Consider the following 14,412-nt stretch of genomic DNA (forward strand, 5'->3'; position numbering starts at 1 on the left):
GTTTGTTCTCTACCTGGGGGCTGTGGGAAGAGGGAGAAGAGGGCCTGCGCAGGGGGTGGAGTATCCTCCCCAGCTGTCTCACCTCACCACCATCGAGTAAGACAAGGCACACCTGGCTAAGGCTGAGGGAGGTAGGAGACAGGTGCGACCGCCAGCCAAAAAAAGGCCTGTCAGTGAAGAAAACCGGGCTAGGGTCCCCGTATCCCCTGTGACTGGGAGGATGGGTAACAGGGTAAGGCCCTCCAGCTGGGGGCGATTTAGTCGCGCAGCCCGGTACATTTAGGAACTTGGCTCAATGCCGAGCTAGGCCGCCAGGGGGCGATGGAAGATCTCGGTTGGAGAGCGAAGGGTTGGGGGTGTTGCGTGGAGGAGAGAACCGGAGACACAGAGCCAGAGACCCTGGGCCTTAGGGGGGAGGTGGGGGTGCGTGCCGTCTCCATGGCAACATATGTCCTCCGGGAACCCAGCTAGCGAGGCCAGGGGGCCTAACCCTTCCCGCGCGGCCTCCGCCCCAGCCCTTTGCGACAGGTACCGAGTGAGAGGGCACGTGGCAGACAGTTAACCGGCTCACGCAGAGACCCCCTGCGGCGTGCCGTATGCAAATGTTATTGTTTGCATATGCAAATATGCAAATGTGCCGGCCCCGGTCAGGGTGGCAGGTGGCTGAGCTCGGGAAGGTGTGGGGAAAGGAGCTGAAGGAGACGAGGAGTTTGGGGACCAGTGAGAGGCAGTCTGGGGTGGTCCCTGAAGTGGGGCAGGAGGAGGGTCTTGAGCTTGATGGATGGGGGAGGGTCAGCCTGGCCAACCAGATCTCTGCCCATTGTCTGCCAGGCTTGAGGTTGGCACCGCCTAGCAAGGTTGGCAGCGGGAGCCCGGGCACCATCTGCTGCTGGCGGGGGAGGGCAGAGGCTCAGCTGGGCTGGGGAAGAGGAGGGCCCGGGACGGGCGCGTCCCCCATCCTTCCAGAAGGTTGAAGTGTAGTGGGGGTAGGGAAGCACACTAGAAGACTGCAGAACCGGGTTCAGTTTCCTGTTCCCTTTGCCCTTGACTGTCTCGGACGCCTCGGGGCGGCAGCGGGGTCATAAAGGAAGACTTCGGCAGCCCTGCTTTTATCACCCTTGGGCTGCAACAGGAGCAGATCCCAGGTCCCCCTCCACCCCACACAAATCCAGCCTTGTGCCCCATCCCTCGTGATCCGCCTGGCACGAGTGTGGGGGTGGGGAGGCTAGGGCTCGGGCCGCAGCTCTTCATCTAGCGGTCTGAAGGACTCAAGGCCACAGCCCCCCGAGATTCTCGAGAGGGCCCCCCACAGTGCTGAAGCAAAACCAATTTACTGGCTCATTGGGCGGCGGTGCTGGTGTGGGGGTGCGAGAGGAGAGAGCGCGGCTGTTCTCCCCCTCTGCATTCGGGGGCACCCCCCTCTCCCGCCTGGTGGAGCTGGCAGCTGTCCCTAATTAGAGCGGCGGTTTAATTGGATTTATCAGCAGTTAATAGGAAATTAAGCAAAGGGCCCGAGAGAAGGAGGGCGAGAGGAGCGGGGAGGCCGGCTGTGCCGAGCTCGAAGCACGGGCGCTGGGGGTGCCGGGAGAGGGGACACAAGGCCCAGTATTGCCTATGAGCCCCATGGTCACGCCCTCCGCCCAGCCCTTGCCCGCGGGTTGAGCCCTGGTGGGCTGGCAGAAAGGTCTCAGGAGGAGGCGGGAGTGACAGCGACCCTACGTGAGCCCTCAACGCTCCCACTCTAGCAAGCAGCAGCCTGGCTGATGGATGATGCTGCCGCACGCAGCAAAGGTCATAAGTCTGGGCCAAGGAGCGGACTGAATTGAAAACAGACTGGAGGAGGGGCGGGGTTACTAGGCTTTGGACACAACCGATATCCTACCCCGCCTCAGTTCCCACTTTACTCTTAGCAAAGAAAGTGCCCCTTGTAGTAGAAAGGTAGGGCAGCACGGGAGATAAGAGAGGATAGAGTGACCCTTGCCTCGTGGCTGTGTTGGCGATCTTGGCAATCTCTATGCAGTCGCCAATATCCCTCTATGCCCCCTTCCAACTGGGTTGGAGCCAGAGTGGCTCAAGATCCGCATGCTGTGGCCCAAAGAGGGAAGCTTGCAGGCAGTCAAGGGAAGGGCGCAGTGTCCGCAGCCCCAGGCGACTCCTATCACCAGTACCTCATTATTTGGCTAGGCTAACAAGGCCTGCTTGGGGCACCCCAGCGACCTCTCAGCCACACTCCACCGCCGCAGGGCAAAGGCAGAAGCTCCTGCATAGGAGCGGGGGTGAAACTGATGTGGGGGGGATGGGGGTCTCTCTGTGCCCCTGGCCATTATGGGTGCCTTTGCCCCTGCCGTGTAGTATATGTGTGTGGTTGCCCCCAAGCATGTGAGGTGTATCAGAGCTCCAGGTGTAGTGTGTGGGTGTATGTGTGTCTGTGCCCTGCGTATCTGTCAGTATCGTACCCGTTCTACCCTCCCCCAACCTCTAAATTTTTGTCTGAACCCTTGAGTGTCTAGGTGTGCATATGTGCTAGGCGTGTTTATGTGTCTGCCTTCACGCCTAGGTGTACCTCGTGTGTGGGCATTTCTGTGTGTCTCTGCCTGCAGGACTATGTATGTGAGACTCAGAAAGAGCCCGCTGGTAAACGTATGCTGCTCTGGCATCTCCGCCTGCAGGTGTGTGTGTCTGGGTGACAGTGCGTGGGCGTGTGCCTGGGTGTGAGCCGCGAGGCGGCGTGTATTCGAATGACAGCGTGACGCACGCGCGCTCAGGTGTGTGAGTGTGTGTGCGCGGGCGCGCGCCTGGGTGAGTCTCCCGCCCCCGCCCCTTCCTCTCCCTATTTCTATTCCTCTCCTCTCCAGGCGGGCTTGGCTCCGCCATCCGCATCATCTCCATCCATTATTGAAGAAACAGCCGCGTCCGCTCCAATCACATCAACACCCCCCGCCTCCCTCCGTGCTGCTCGCGCCGCAGCCCCTCTGGGTGCTGGGGAGGGGGGGGAGCCGAGGCGCGGCTGAGGCTCCGGGCAGGAGCGGACTCATGACCCTGTGCCCCGAGCCGGGTCAAGCTCCGGGACGCCAGGGTCCCCGGCGGAGAGCACTTTGCATAAACAGATGGTGCGGGCGTCTTTGTCTCGCTCTCTCGCGTGCCGCGCGGCTCCGGCGCCGCGGCTGTCTGACTGATGCAATCATGATCATCTCAAAGCCTCGAGACCGGCGCCCTTAATAGCGGTAGAGGGGGTCAGGGGCCCCGGGGCTCCTGAGCAGATGCTGGGCACTGTGTCCTCCCTTCCGGGCCCCCCCTCCACACCTCACGGCTACACAGGGAAGAAGGAGGCCGCGCCAAGGTGACGGCATGTGTAGGTGACCGGGAAGAGGACCCTGGGCAGTGCCCCGAGGTTTCCCCAGGCTGTCCCAATGGACTTACTGCAGCCCCCAGAGGCCGCAAGCCAGAGAATAGGAATAGAACTAGGGAATGGAAAGAGGGGACACAGAGATAAAGACAGGAACTGAGAGACACAGTGATTTGTAAAGAGAGACACAGAGAGGTAGAGAGATGTAGAGGTAAGGAGAGACAGATACAAGAGAGACACAGAGAAACAGATGCAAAGGGACAAAGCCGGGTGGAGAGCTGCAGAGGGAGAGCAGACACAGCCAGAATGATAAGAAACAGAGATACACACATACAGAGGCACAGACAGGGCCTGAAGAAGAAAGAGAAAGAAAGGTAGCCAGAGACTAGAGAGGGCAGGGGCAGAGGGCAGTCCCAAAGCAGAGACTGAGCCCCGGGCGTCTGGGGTCGACCAGCCCGTGGCAAGCGAAGTGGGAGCTTCCGCGTCCCCTCCCCAACAGCCCCACCTCGCACTAGAAGAGTGAGGCTGCGGGACGCCCGGTCTCCGCGGCGGCACTGGCAGGAGCGGCGGGCGGGGCGTCGGTCAACAGGCCCTGACTTACCTGCCCAAAAGCCGCGGGGCGCAGGGCCAGCGTGGCCCGACAGGGGGCGCCGAGGTATCGCCCCCGAGCGCTTGGGTGCAGCTCGGCCTCCAGGGGGCGCCCGCAACCACGGCCCCGGCAGCAGCCTAGCTCCGCGGAGTCTGACTGCTTGGTGACTAGAGACCCCGCCAGCGCGCGGATTAGTGTCCTGGTGCGATTTGGCTTGCAGAGTACGACCCTGGCGGGCTCCTGACCGCCGCAGGCCACGCCTAATCCTCAACTAAGGACTTCGGCCGTCCCTCACCGGGTGGGTCAGCGCGACCTGACTCCTTCCGGTGGGAAAGCGCGGGAAGGTGGGGAGAGATGGAACCTGGAACCCAAGTTCTGTGTCGCAGCTCTGTCCCGAAGACCACGATCGGGAGATGGGAGGGGCCTTAGAAACAGGGTCACAGGCAAGGGCTGAGAGAAAGCAGGTGAAAGGCCAAGGAGCGCCGGCGAGGCCGGAGCAGAAGTAATGTTGTAATAAGAAGCTCTGAGAGCGGGGCGGAGGCCCGGGGCCGGGCACCCGCGGCGGCTCTGGGAAGAGGGGAGAGGGCATGTACAGAACGCGCTAGGCCCGGGTCACCAGAACTCGCAAGAAACGGCACCGGATGGCGGGCAGGGACTGAGAAGCAAAGGGACGCGACGCAGGGGTAGGATATCCCTTCCGGCATCATGGCGCCCCAGCTGTGTCACACGGCCAGATGTGCAGCCCAGCTGTGCAGCTTCTCGAGCGCAAGCTCCAGGACTGCCTTTCAGTCCCAGAGACTGGAGGGCTGCGGGCATAGGGGACAGGGCTCCCCCCACTCGCTGGCCCCACCCTGGAGGTGCGGGGCTCCTGGAAGGCCGGCTCTGCGCCGCTCCAGGTTCTGACACCCGTCTGTCCCCCTCCCCCAACACCACAGTGCCGCGAGTCTCTGTCTCTTTGTTCTCGCCGCGTCTCTGACACGTTATCTCATTATCCGCAGAGGGAGGAGGATAGCCCGGGACCCCGCAGCCTAATTACAGCCGCTCTTGGCGCAGGAGTGGGGGAGGTGTCAGCGCGGGGAAGGGAGAGGAGCTCCCAGGAAGGGCCCCTCCCTTCGTGTACCCCGAGGGCCCAGAGGAGGGTGCGCAGCTCGCCCCTATCCGTGCAGCCACAGGACTCTAGAGGGGAGAAGTGGGGGGGCTCCGTAGGGCTCCGGCTGCTGAGTCGGGATAGTGGAGGTTAGCATGGCAGTGGGGAGAGGTAGTTAGGACTGGGTTCCTGGGTCCCTAGGACCCCAATTTCCCAAAGACGGTGACAGCGATCCTTCTTATATTGACAGCATGGCATACAACTGAGTTGGCTGCGTTAAGGGAGGGAATCGCTTTGCATTTCGGCCTCTTTTTATCTTGTTCTCTTTCTTCATTCACCATCTTTTCTACCTTCTCTATTTCCCTCACTTCATTCTCTTCCTATCACAGCCAGAGGCAGACAGTGGCCTCCTTGGGTGGCTCTGGCCACACCCCTAACTGAAGTAGGCAGAGCAAGCTAGTTTCTCAAGCCCCCCAGACTTCACCAACTGAGTTGTTCCATCCTGAGTCGGGTTGGAGATACTCCTGGCTGCCCTGGTCTCCCAGCACAATTCCAGGCCAACCACAACACAACGTGGAGAGCCCCTGAGGATTAAAGGGGCTGGGGCTGCTTGAGTGCTGTTGGTCTGTCTGTCCCCCTCCTCCTCCTCCCACTACACCGTGGAGGGAGACAGATCCAGGGCCTCGAGGACCTGCTAGCTCCTGGATGGCTCTAGGGATGTCAGGGAAGTGCTGCAGATGTCCTAACTCGTCCCTGGTCCCTCCTGTAGACATTCCACACCTGCACTTTGCTGGAAGTCTGCCTGCCTGTCCCAGGGTGAGTCTCTCTCCCACTTCTGGATCCCCCCATCAATCAGTCTCTGGGTCAAAGCCTGTGAGGCTTCTCCCTAGGACCAACCAAGAACCTAGAGTATGATGGTGACCTGTGGGCCAGGGTGTGGTCATTTGGAGGAGAGAGTGGAGGAGCAGAAATCCCTCCGCTCACCAACAATTCTTCTCCAGGCTCGGAGCCTGGAACTGCGGGAGCAAGAGAGGTGGGTGGGGGGTGAGTCTAACAAATCCAGCGAGCTGGGCAGGCTGGGCTGGGCTGACCCCTCCCCAGTTAGGGGCGGGCCCCCGGACGAGCAGGGAGCAAAGCCGCTGGAAAGGAGCAGACACGCAGAGGCGATGGCAGGAACTAGTCTCTGGGCCCGCTTTTACCGGCAGATCAGGAGACATCCCGCTGTGAGTTCTGTGCCAGTGCCACCTATACTAACCCTTAAACCTGTCGCTGACCCAGAGGCCCCAATTTCCAAATATCCCGCCTTTTGCCTACTTTCCTCAGGGCTCCTCATCTTTCTCCACGGGGCCACGGGGCCATCGATCTATACATGCAATATGCCCCCGTGCCCCAGAATCCACCTCGCACAGGCGCGCTGTGGAGTGAGGGGGCCTGCCGCAGGAACTTCGGTGGGGGAGGTCCAGGTCCGCTGTCCCAGAGGGAGGGCCAGACACCGCGGGGATGTGCGGGTGCCACCGGGCAGAAACGCTTGTGGAGGGCGAGTGGGGCAGCGGGGATGGGGCTGACCCTTAAAGTGCCCTACGTCTTCCCTGCAGCTCATCCCTATGATCGGCTTCATCGGCCTGGGCATGGGCAGCGCGGCGCTCTACTTGCTGCGACTCGCTCTGCGCAGCCCCGACGTCTGGTAAAGGCTGGGACTGGGACAGTCAGGGGTCCTGGGTGAGGCAAGATGGGGTAGGAACACAGGGCGCATCAGGAACGGTGGGAACCCGTGGGCCAGCAGTGAACGCCAGGCAGCGCCCCTGGGACTGCACCACTGACGTCTTGGGGCTGGAGGTCGCTCCAGACTTGGGAGGCCCTCGCCCCTCTCTGCCCACCCGACCACTTACTCCTTGGTGGCCGGAGACTTGGCCTGCTAGGGGCTGGGAACCTGCTCAGCTCCCGGTCCGGTTGCCATGGCGACGCATCTCTGCCGCTGGCCTTCGGGTACCTCTTCGGGTACCTCTATCCCGGATCCTGAGCGCTGGGCTGTGACCAGGGAGCTGCGGGGAGGAAGGGTACCCTTGGGTCAGGGATGGCACGTAGACTCCAAGCCCTGACAGACCTGAGCGAGTGCGGTGGCGATGGGGCCGGTGGCTTTCCTGCAAGCTTTGCCGGCGCTCGCAGTGTTATCGGAATTGAATGCACATCACAGAAACCCCAGCCCCTCAGGATCTCTGCCTGCTTCCCGCCGCTCTGCTCTGCAGGGTTCACCTAGGGTGGTGAAGCAGGCGGGAGTCCCTGGGCCAGGCTGTCTGTCACCTGGCCCCAAGCTGACGATGGTGACAGCCTTCTTGTCTCACTTGTCAGCACCCACTACCATGCCCCATGCCGTCAGTCTCTGGAAATGGGCTCCTCCCCTGGTATAGAGGGTGCTGGGATAGGGGCAGAGACCCTCAGGCCCCGGAGTCCTAGCTCCCAGAGAGGGAACTCTAACCACCTCCCACTCTCTCCTTAGTTGGGACCGAAAGAACAACCCAGAGCCCTGGAACCGCCTGAGCCCCAATGACCAATACAAGGTACCTCCTGATGGCTCCAGGGTTGCACCTCCATCTGCACATCTCTTGGTCCCAGGACCCAAACCCTCCCCAACTACCCACCTCCTCAAAAAGGGAGGCCTGGGGCATTTAGTGTAATCCCCTTTCCCTCCCATAGTTCCTTGCAGTTTCCACGGACTATAAGAAGCTGAAGAAGGATCGGCCAGACTTCTAAACCTGGCTGGGGTGCCCCTTCCATGTAAGCCACCCGTCAGCCAGCCTACTCATTTCTTCCACTCTCTACCCCCAGCCCCTAGGGCGCCACTCTAGCCACCCTGTCCAGCTCCTGCTTACACAGGCCCGGTTCCCACGAGGGGGGAGGAGCTCCATCCCCACCCTTTTCCCTTGCTCCCAGCAGGAAGTGCCTATGACCCTCAGTTTGAGTCCCACGCAGGGGGAGGAAGTGTTAGGCAGGCAGCAGCCCTGCTGACCCAAAAGTCCAAGCCAGCTCCCTACTCACCCACCCCCAGGCCTTGCAGGGTGTGGCACAGGCTACATGTAGAGCGTGGGCTACGTGAGCTAAGAGCAAGCAGGCCTCTGAGTGCCAAGTGACGTGGCAGATCCCACATTGGCCCAGGCTCCAGTCCAGCCCAGGGGTGGCGCTGCTCTGGCTCAATTGGGCTCTTTATCGACTGCCCAGCCTGCCCTGGAAGAGGCACCCGATACCCAGGGAGGGGGTGCAGGCCACTGCCTCCTGCTCCAACAGGCACCCCTACCCCCACAACTCACACCTGGGCCTCCCCTTGCCCTTCTCACCCCTCCCTTGCTCCCCTGCATTACACCCCCTCACCCCCCTGGGATCAAACAGAAGCAGCCGTGGGCAAAATACAATTTCATTTAACAAATTGAATTTGCTGCGCCTGCTAATCACATCTGGTGTCGGCTCTGATCAGAGAGAGAGGAGGCTGCAGCCCCCAGGGGTCCCTGTGGTGGTGGTGGGAGGGAAGGGGAAGGAACACACTGAGGGAGACAAGTCACCACCTGGACTGGGGAACCCCTCCCACAGTAACAGAAGCTCAGGACAGGTTAGTATTTTATTAGATAAAAACAGAAAGGAGGGTGCCTACCCATCCCTTCTTCTGGCTCACAAAGGTAACTCCTGTCTCCCAGGGAAAGAGTAGGGAGTCTGTAACATTGAAATAATGGAAGGTTAGGGCAGAAAGCCCCAGACCTCCTCTGCTGAAGTCTTGTTACAAGAAATCTCAGCTACAAATTCTGGAAATGGAAACTACCTGGCTCCTCCCCTAAGTGGGAGGCTCTCCCTCCTCCAGCAAAAATTTGGAAGATAGGTGCTCCCTCCACTGGTCCAGGTAGTGGGGAGGAGGATAAATTTCCATCTGTGGGCATCGTTTCCTAGGTGCCCTCAGCGCTCATGAAAACCAGGCATTGGGAAAGCCCTGGCAAACTGCTCCACACGTTGTCTGAGGTCAGCCAGCCGATGTCTTATTTCTGGGTCTTTGAGCAGGAAGGACTTGAAATCCTGGAGTTTGGCTAGAGAAGGATGAGGAAACAAGTGGTCCAAGCTCTAGGGGAGGCAGGCAGTTCAGCTGGGGGAGGGGGCAGATAGTGAACATAAACTGGCTGGCTGGGGTGGTGTCTCATCCACTCACCAGTCTTACTCTTCACCTCCAAGCCAATGTTAACACCCTCATCTATAAAGTCCACAACTCTCCGGAAGTCAACCTCTCGGAACTGCCGAGAGGTCAAGGCTGGGGCCCCTGGAAGAGAGGCAGATGATTAGCACAGACCAGGTCCACCTGGCAGCCACCCTTCCTTCCTCAAACCCTAGGTCTCACCAAGCCTTAGGCCCCCAGGTGTGATGGCGCTTCGGTCTCCAGGACAAGTGTTCTTATTGGCTGTGATAGATACAAGCTCCAGCACCCGCTCAGCCCGAGCTCCATCCAGGCCCTTGGGCCGCAGGTCCACTAGCACTAGGTGGTTGTCAGTGCCACCTAAGTGGGGACAGTGAGCAGGGAGAGGTGAGCGCTAGACCTGTGCCTGAGACCACAGAGGCTCTCACCAACCCCTTGGCTCACCAGACACCAGCGAGTAGCCCCGCTCCAGCAGGGCATCAGCCATGGCTCGAGCATTCTTCAGAACCTGCAGGGAGTATTCCCGGAACATGGGGCTACAGGCCTGGAGATGAGACAGCAGCTCCTGTGACTACAAGCTCTCCCCCTTCTGCTCCCCAACTCCCAATATACTTGTGACCCAAGCTTTGACCCCTCATATCCTGGCACTTCCCTTCCACCATATCCTAGGCAAGTACAGGGTCCAAGCCTCCAGGTCAGTGCCTCCCACCCACCCAAGAACAGGGTTCCCAACCTGCTTGAGGGCCACAGCTACTGCGGCAATGGCATGGTTGTGGGGGCCCCCCTGCAGGGATGGGAACACAGCAAAGTTGATTCGGTCTTCAAACGTGTAGGGGATCTCCTGGCCAGTCTTGGGGTCCACAGTCCGAACCCCCTTCCGGTAGAAGATGAGTCCTGACCTGTGTGGGAAGTGGGTGGTCAGAATCTAAACTGAAAGAAAAGGGCAAGGGATGGGGGAAACAGAGGAAGTTGGCTGGCCTAGGCACCCTAAAGGCTCCACCTCAGATGTGCTCAGTATGCTGGGCTCCCGTGATCAAGGGAAGCAGCCCCTCACTCCCACCTCCAAATCCCCTGCCAGGAATTGCCACATGAGCAAGAGGAGAATCATCACAGACTGGGTAGAAGTCTTCAGGGCTTCAGTTGGGAATGAATTTCTTTCACATCCAGCCCAAAGATGCCCCAGGAACACAGCGTGAAGGCAGGAAAAGGCAAGACCTGACCTCAGGAGAGCCTGACCTGGCCCCTCGAAGGGTCTTGTGAGTGGTGGTGGTAACAACATCTGCATGCTGGAAAGGTGAGGGGATCACCTTGGCAGCCACCAGGCCACTGATGTGGGCCATGTCTGCCAGCAGGTGTGCCTTGACTTCATCACACACCTGGCAGGTACAGAGATAGGCCTCAGCCTGGGTAGGGCCCAGACAGGGCCACCACCCGAAATCTCCCCACCACCTCTTGGGGAATGGCAGTACTCCAGTCCTCACCAACCTCTCTCATGCGGGCATAGTCAATGAGGCGAGCATAGGCACTGGTGCCAGCTATAATGAGCCGAGGCCGGAAAAGCCGAGCAGTGAGTGCCAGCTGCTCATAGTCGATGAGGCCAGTTTGGGGCTGGAACGACAGACAAAGAGCTGAAGACCTGAGAAGGAAGCAGGGCTCCTCCCTGCTCGAGGGCTTCAGCCCCTCACCCTCCCCAGGAGATGGCACCAGGCTCAGGCCTGAACAGCAAGCTCCCTGTACCCTAGAGCACTCACATTCAGCTTATAAGGCATAGACTCGAAGAAGATGGATGTCGCTGAGATCCGCTTGACATCAGACATATACCCATGGGTAAGACTGGGAGGGGAGAAGTAGAAGGCTTCAGAGTAAAATAATGCCCAAATGCAACCACTCCCTTCCCGCCCTGCTTCAAAAGCCTCTGTCCCCAGAACACTGCTGCCAGCATGCTCCACCCTCACTGCCCTGTCCACCTTTGGTGGGCCCTGGTTCCTGTAGCATTATCTTCCTCATCCACTGTCACTTGCAGGACAGGGAGGGGCCTGTTCCACCTGCAGGTGTTCAGTAAGTAACTCCTTCTCATGCCCATACTGCCCGCCATGCCATTCACCCACTCCATCCATACTCACTGGCCCCCATCTGGCAGGTCCAGCCCCATGATTCGTTCGTGAGGCTGCAGGAGGGCTGTGTAGGCGGCCAGATTGGCTGGGGACCCTGAGTAGGGCTGGACATTGACTCCCCACTGTGCAGGATCCAGATCAAAGGCCTCCAGGGCCCGGCGCTGACACAGCAGCTCAATTTCATCCACTACCTCTGCTCCCCCGTAATATCTGCCACGGGAGGGGGTACATCAGGGCACAGAGAAAGGCTTCCACCATCCCCATGATCAGCAACAAAGGACAGGGAAGGCCATTCCTCTACACACACTGGGAGTCCCATCCCTGAGCTTGCCCTCTGGCCCTCACCTCTTGCCAGGATAACCCTCCGAGTATTTGTTGTTCAGACAGGACCCCAGAGCTTCCAGCGCAGCTCGGCTGCAGAAATTCTGGAGTGGGAGTGGAGGGTGATGTCAAAAGGTATTGAGCCCCTCTCTCTGGACCCCCACAGCCCCATCCTGCAGAAACCTAGGCTGCAGAGAGGAGCTGGGCTTCAAGCCTGAGGCAAGATCCTCAGAAACCTACTACAGCTGCTGTAATAGGTGTCCCCAGCAAGGCCACCTGTCCACTCAAACTTGGGTTCCTCTTTCCTCCTGGGATGGGAGGAGGGACTAGACTAAACTATAGGGGCCGTAGAAGGCTCTGGAAGCTCTTTAATGCCCCTATCCCATAACCCAGACTGGCCCTGCCTTGCTTTCAGAGGACAGTAAGAAGTCAGGGAGATAAGGCCCAGCAGGAAGGCCCTGAGTCTGAAAGAGATCTGGAGAAACAGGAGCAAGATGACCTGTTATTTCCTGCACCCATGGTGGCCCAAGCCCTGGCCCCTCTTCCCAGGCCCCACCTCGGAAGCAATGAGCTCCAGGCCACGACACTGCCTGTCCTTCTCTTTCTGCAGCAGCTCCCACAGCTCAGGATCACTGTCTGACAGCCTCTCCTGGCCTGTCCAGCCCCTGGTTGTTTCTCCAGTCTGGGTCTGGGCTGCCTCACTGTGCTGGCACCGTATGGCCATCCTGACCAGCTGACCACATCTCTGCAGAGGCTAAGGGAGGAAAAGCCAGAATCAAATGAAAAGCATCCAGACAAATAGTCTCCCAACAACCCTCAGCCATGTGTTTTGCTCCCTCTGGGTCCAAACCCAGCAGCCAGTTGTCCAGCCTGGCTGTTCTAGTACTAACCACCCCCACAGCCACCTTCAAAAAGCCAGTTACAGAGCCAAGGTTGAGATCAATGTCCAGGGGGTGGTTCTGATTCGGTCCATTCACCTCAACTCTGAATTTCCCTCCACCTCGACCCATGAACCACTCTACAAAGCCACAGGGCAAAGTCTGTCCTCTGGAAGCCTGTCTCTGGAACTCAGGAGCAGACCCACAGCAACAAAAGGGTCTTTCTGCAGGGCCTCCACAAACTCATACCCGAGTTAGGGAAAGAGGCTGAGTAGGCAAGGGTTAAGGCAACAGGTTGTTGAGATGGTTCCAGAGCAATGGAGGTGGGAGGATCTTAAGGAAGAGGTGTAATGGGTGGGGGTCTGCTGGCAGGGAAGCCAAAACCCACATCCGGTCCTCTGCCCCGCCCTCTCTTTCCACCCGCTTCCAGCCCACAAAGCCGCGGGACCCCTGATGCAAGCGGCGGAGAAGGGTTGCATCATCTGCACCGCTCAGAGCTGTGGAAAGACTCAGCTCCGCGGTCCAGGCCGGGAACTCGCTCGTTCGCCAGCACAGGGTCCACAGGGCATCCGACGCGATTCCTCTCCCTTAATGCCACGTGAAGTGGTTGGTCATAGGCCCTGGGGCGTCTGGCTGCCGGAATGAGAAGGGACCCTAGTTACCCCGCGCGCAGCCGGGGGTCTCCGGGATTCCCTAGGTGCGCTTTTGCGCCCGGAGAACCCAGACCACGTGCGTGGGGAAGCCAGAACCCCACAGTTTATGAATGGGAACTAGGGTGGAAGGAGAGTTTGCTTTCTACTGGTCACCCAGTCTCCTGAGCCCCATTCTTACCCGAGTCGCCCAGAGCAAAGAGAAGTGCAGCATCGCCACCCCAAGTCTCAGGAGGTCTCCAGCCACCAACTCTGGCCGGGTTAAGGAAGGGGACTGAAAACGACTGATCTGACAGCGCATGCGCGAGAAGAGCGGCCGGGAAACTATAGGATACAGGGGAGGGACCTACGCATGCGCATGGGAGGGCGGGGGGGAAAAACGGCGGTGCGGAAGCCCTTCATGGTCTTTTGGGAATTGTAGTTTTTTCCTTCCCCTTTTCCCTTTCCCTTTTCAGTCTTTAGCCGCAGGGTCAGAGGCTACTGTCTGAAAGAAAAGAGATCCAGTGCCGTCCCATCTCCTCACTGTCCTGAAGCTCTTTAGGGTTTTATTCCTCCTGTCGTCCAGACAACGACCATTTATTGGGTGCCTTCTGAATAATCCAGGGTTATTAGGCTCTCTAGGAAATATGAAGACTCTAGGTTGTACAGCTACAGAGCATGGTGCACTGGAAAGCACTTTGGTTTGGAAAGGTGAGAGACCTGAGTTCAAGTTCCAGCTTTGGGACTAAGTAGCAAATTTGTCTATTTGGGCCCCAATCAGTAATAACATGGGATGGAATTAAATATGTAAACCCCTGGTATTATCCAGTAGCAAATTTGTCTATTTGGGCCCCAATCAGTAATGACATGGGATGGGATTAAATATGCAAACCCCTGGTATCCATCCTTCTCTTCTGTCTCACACACCTGCCTTCTCCATGGCCATCTCCTCCTACTCCCCAGACATCCAGGAGCTGAGGTGCCCCCTCCTGTTGTTACACATGTTGAATCTTACCACCTGTTTACTTTTTGCTGCCCTAGGAGTGAGCTCTCTTTATATCCTTGCACTATAGATTCTTGAAACTGGAAGGGATCTTCCTTTTAACCACACTTCCATCTGGACTTGTCCTTTGGGGGAGGGAACTCACTGACGCCCCCAGGAGGAGGTTCCCAAACCTCGGCATCAGAATTGGCTGAGAAATATAATATAAATATATGAGTGTGGGGCCTCTCACCAGAGGTTCTAATTCACTGGGTCTTAAAGAGTGGGCCTTTGCCCA

At 58.8% G+C, this 14,412-nt stretch overlaps 2 protein-coding genes across 5 annotated transcripts; one reads left to right on the top strand and one right to left on the bottom strand.

Annotated features, from left to right (window-relative positions):
- Positions 1-6,123: 6,123 nt before the first annotated feature.
- NDUFA4L2 (NDUFA4 mitochondrial complex associated like 2) lies at positions 6,124-8,448 on the top strand. 2 transcript variants are annotated; one of them, XM_017643381.3, is made up of 5 exons: positions 6,124-6,245; positions 6,618-6,706; positions 7,520-7,580; positions 7,717-7,797; positions 8,069-8,448. In XM_017643381.3, exons 1-4 carry the CDS (start codon positions 6,189-6,191, stop codon positions 7,771-7,773), a joined length of 264 nt encoding a protein of 87 aa, XP_017498870.3. In that variant the 5' UTR covers positions 6,124-6,188; the 3' UTR covers positions 7,774-7,797; positions 8,069-8,448. The 2 variants fall into 2 exon arrangements, with proteins under 2 accessions (XP_017498870.3, XP_073069503.1); XM_073213402.1 differs by having other exon boundaries at positions 7,717-8,448.
- Positions 8,449-8,619: 171 nt separating this feature from the next.
- On the bottom strand, positions 8,620-13,487 carry SHMT2 (serine hydroxymethyltransferase 2). Of its 3 annotated transcripts, XM_017643413.3 has the most exons (13): positions 13,335-13,461; positions 12,992-13,136; positions 12,182-12,379; positions 11,650-11,729; positions 11,314-11,514; positions 10,942-11,023; positions 10,676-10,798; positions 10,427-10,566; positions 9,924-10,089; positions 9,635-9,734; positions 9,395-9,550; positions 9,209-9,316; positions 8,620-9,089 (listed from the first exon to the last, which is right to left on the bottom strand). In XM_017643413.3, exons 3-13 carry the CDS (start codon positions 12,347-12,349, stop codon positions 8,962-8,964), a joined length of 1,452 nt encoding a protein of 483 aa, XP_017498902.1. In that variant the 5' UTR covers positions 12,350-12,379; positions 12,992-13,136; positions 13,335-13,461; the 3' UTR covers positions 8,620-8,961. The 3 variants fall into 3 exon arrangements, with proteins under 3 accessions (XP_017498902.1, XP_017498901.1, XP_073069499.1); XM_017643412.3 differs by lacking the exon at positions 12,992-13,136 and having other exon boundaries at positions 13,335-13,487; XM_073213398.1 differs by lacking the exons at positions 12,992-13,136; positions 13,335-13,461 and adding an exon at positions 12,603-12,961.
- Between the last annotated feature and the right edge of the window lie 925 nt (positions 13,488-14,412).

The sequence above is a fragment of the Manis javanica genome, chromosome 10, assembly GCF_040802235.1.
Source record: "Manis javanica isolate MJ-LG chromosome 10, MJ_LKY, whole genome shotgun sequence".
NCBI lineage: Eukaryota > Metazoa > Chordata > Mammalia > Pholidota > Manidae > Manis > Manis javanica.

What these genes read in the sequence shown, in the direction of transcription:
- NDUFA4L2 (XM_073213402.1), top strand. Translation starts at nt 6,189, where the DNA reads ATGGCAGGAACTAGTCTCTGGGCCCGCTTTTACCGGCAGATCAGGAGA. An exon ending in AGATCAGGAGACATCCCGCT is followed by an intron (nt 6,246 to 6,617) that starts GTGAGTTCTGTG and finishes TCTTCCCTGCAG; the next exon opens with CTCATCCCTATGATCGGCTT. An exon ending in CTGCGCAGCCCCGACGTCTG is followed by an intron (nt 6,707 to 7,519) that starts GTAAAGGCTGGG and finishes CTCTCTCCTTAG; the next exon opens with TTGGGACCGAAAGAACAACC.
- SHMT2 (XM_017643412.3), bottom strand. Translation starts at nt 13,454, where the DNA reads ATGCGCTGTCAGATCAGTCGTTTTCAGTCCCCTTCCTTAACCCGGCCA. An exon ending in CTATGCCTTATAAGCTGAAT is followed by an intron (nt 10,799 to 10,941) that starts GTGAGTGCTCTA and finishes CTGTCGTTCCAG; the next exon opens with CCCCAAACTGGCCTCATCGA. An exon ending in GGGCTACTCGCTGGTGTCTG is followed by an intron (nt 9,551 to 9,634) that starts GTGAGCCAAGGG and finishes GTCCCCACTTAG; the next exon opens with GTGGCACTGACAACCACCTA.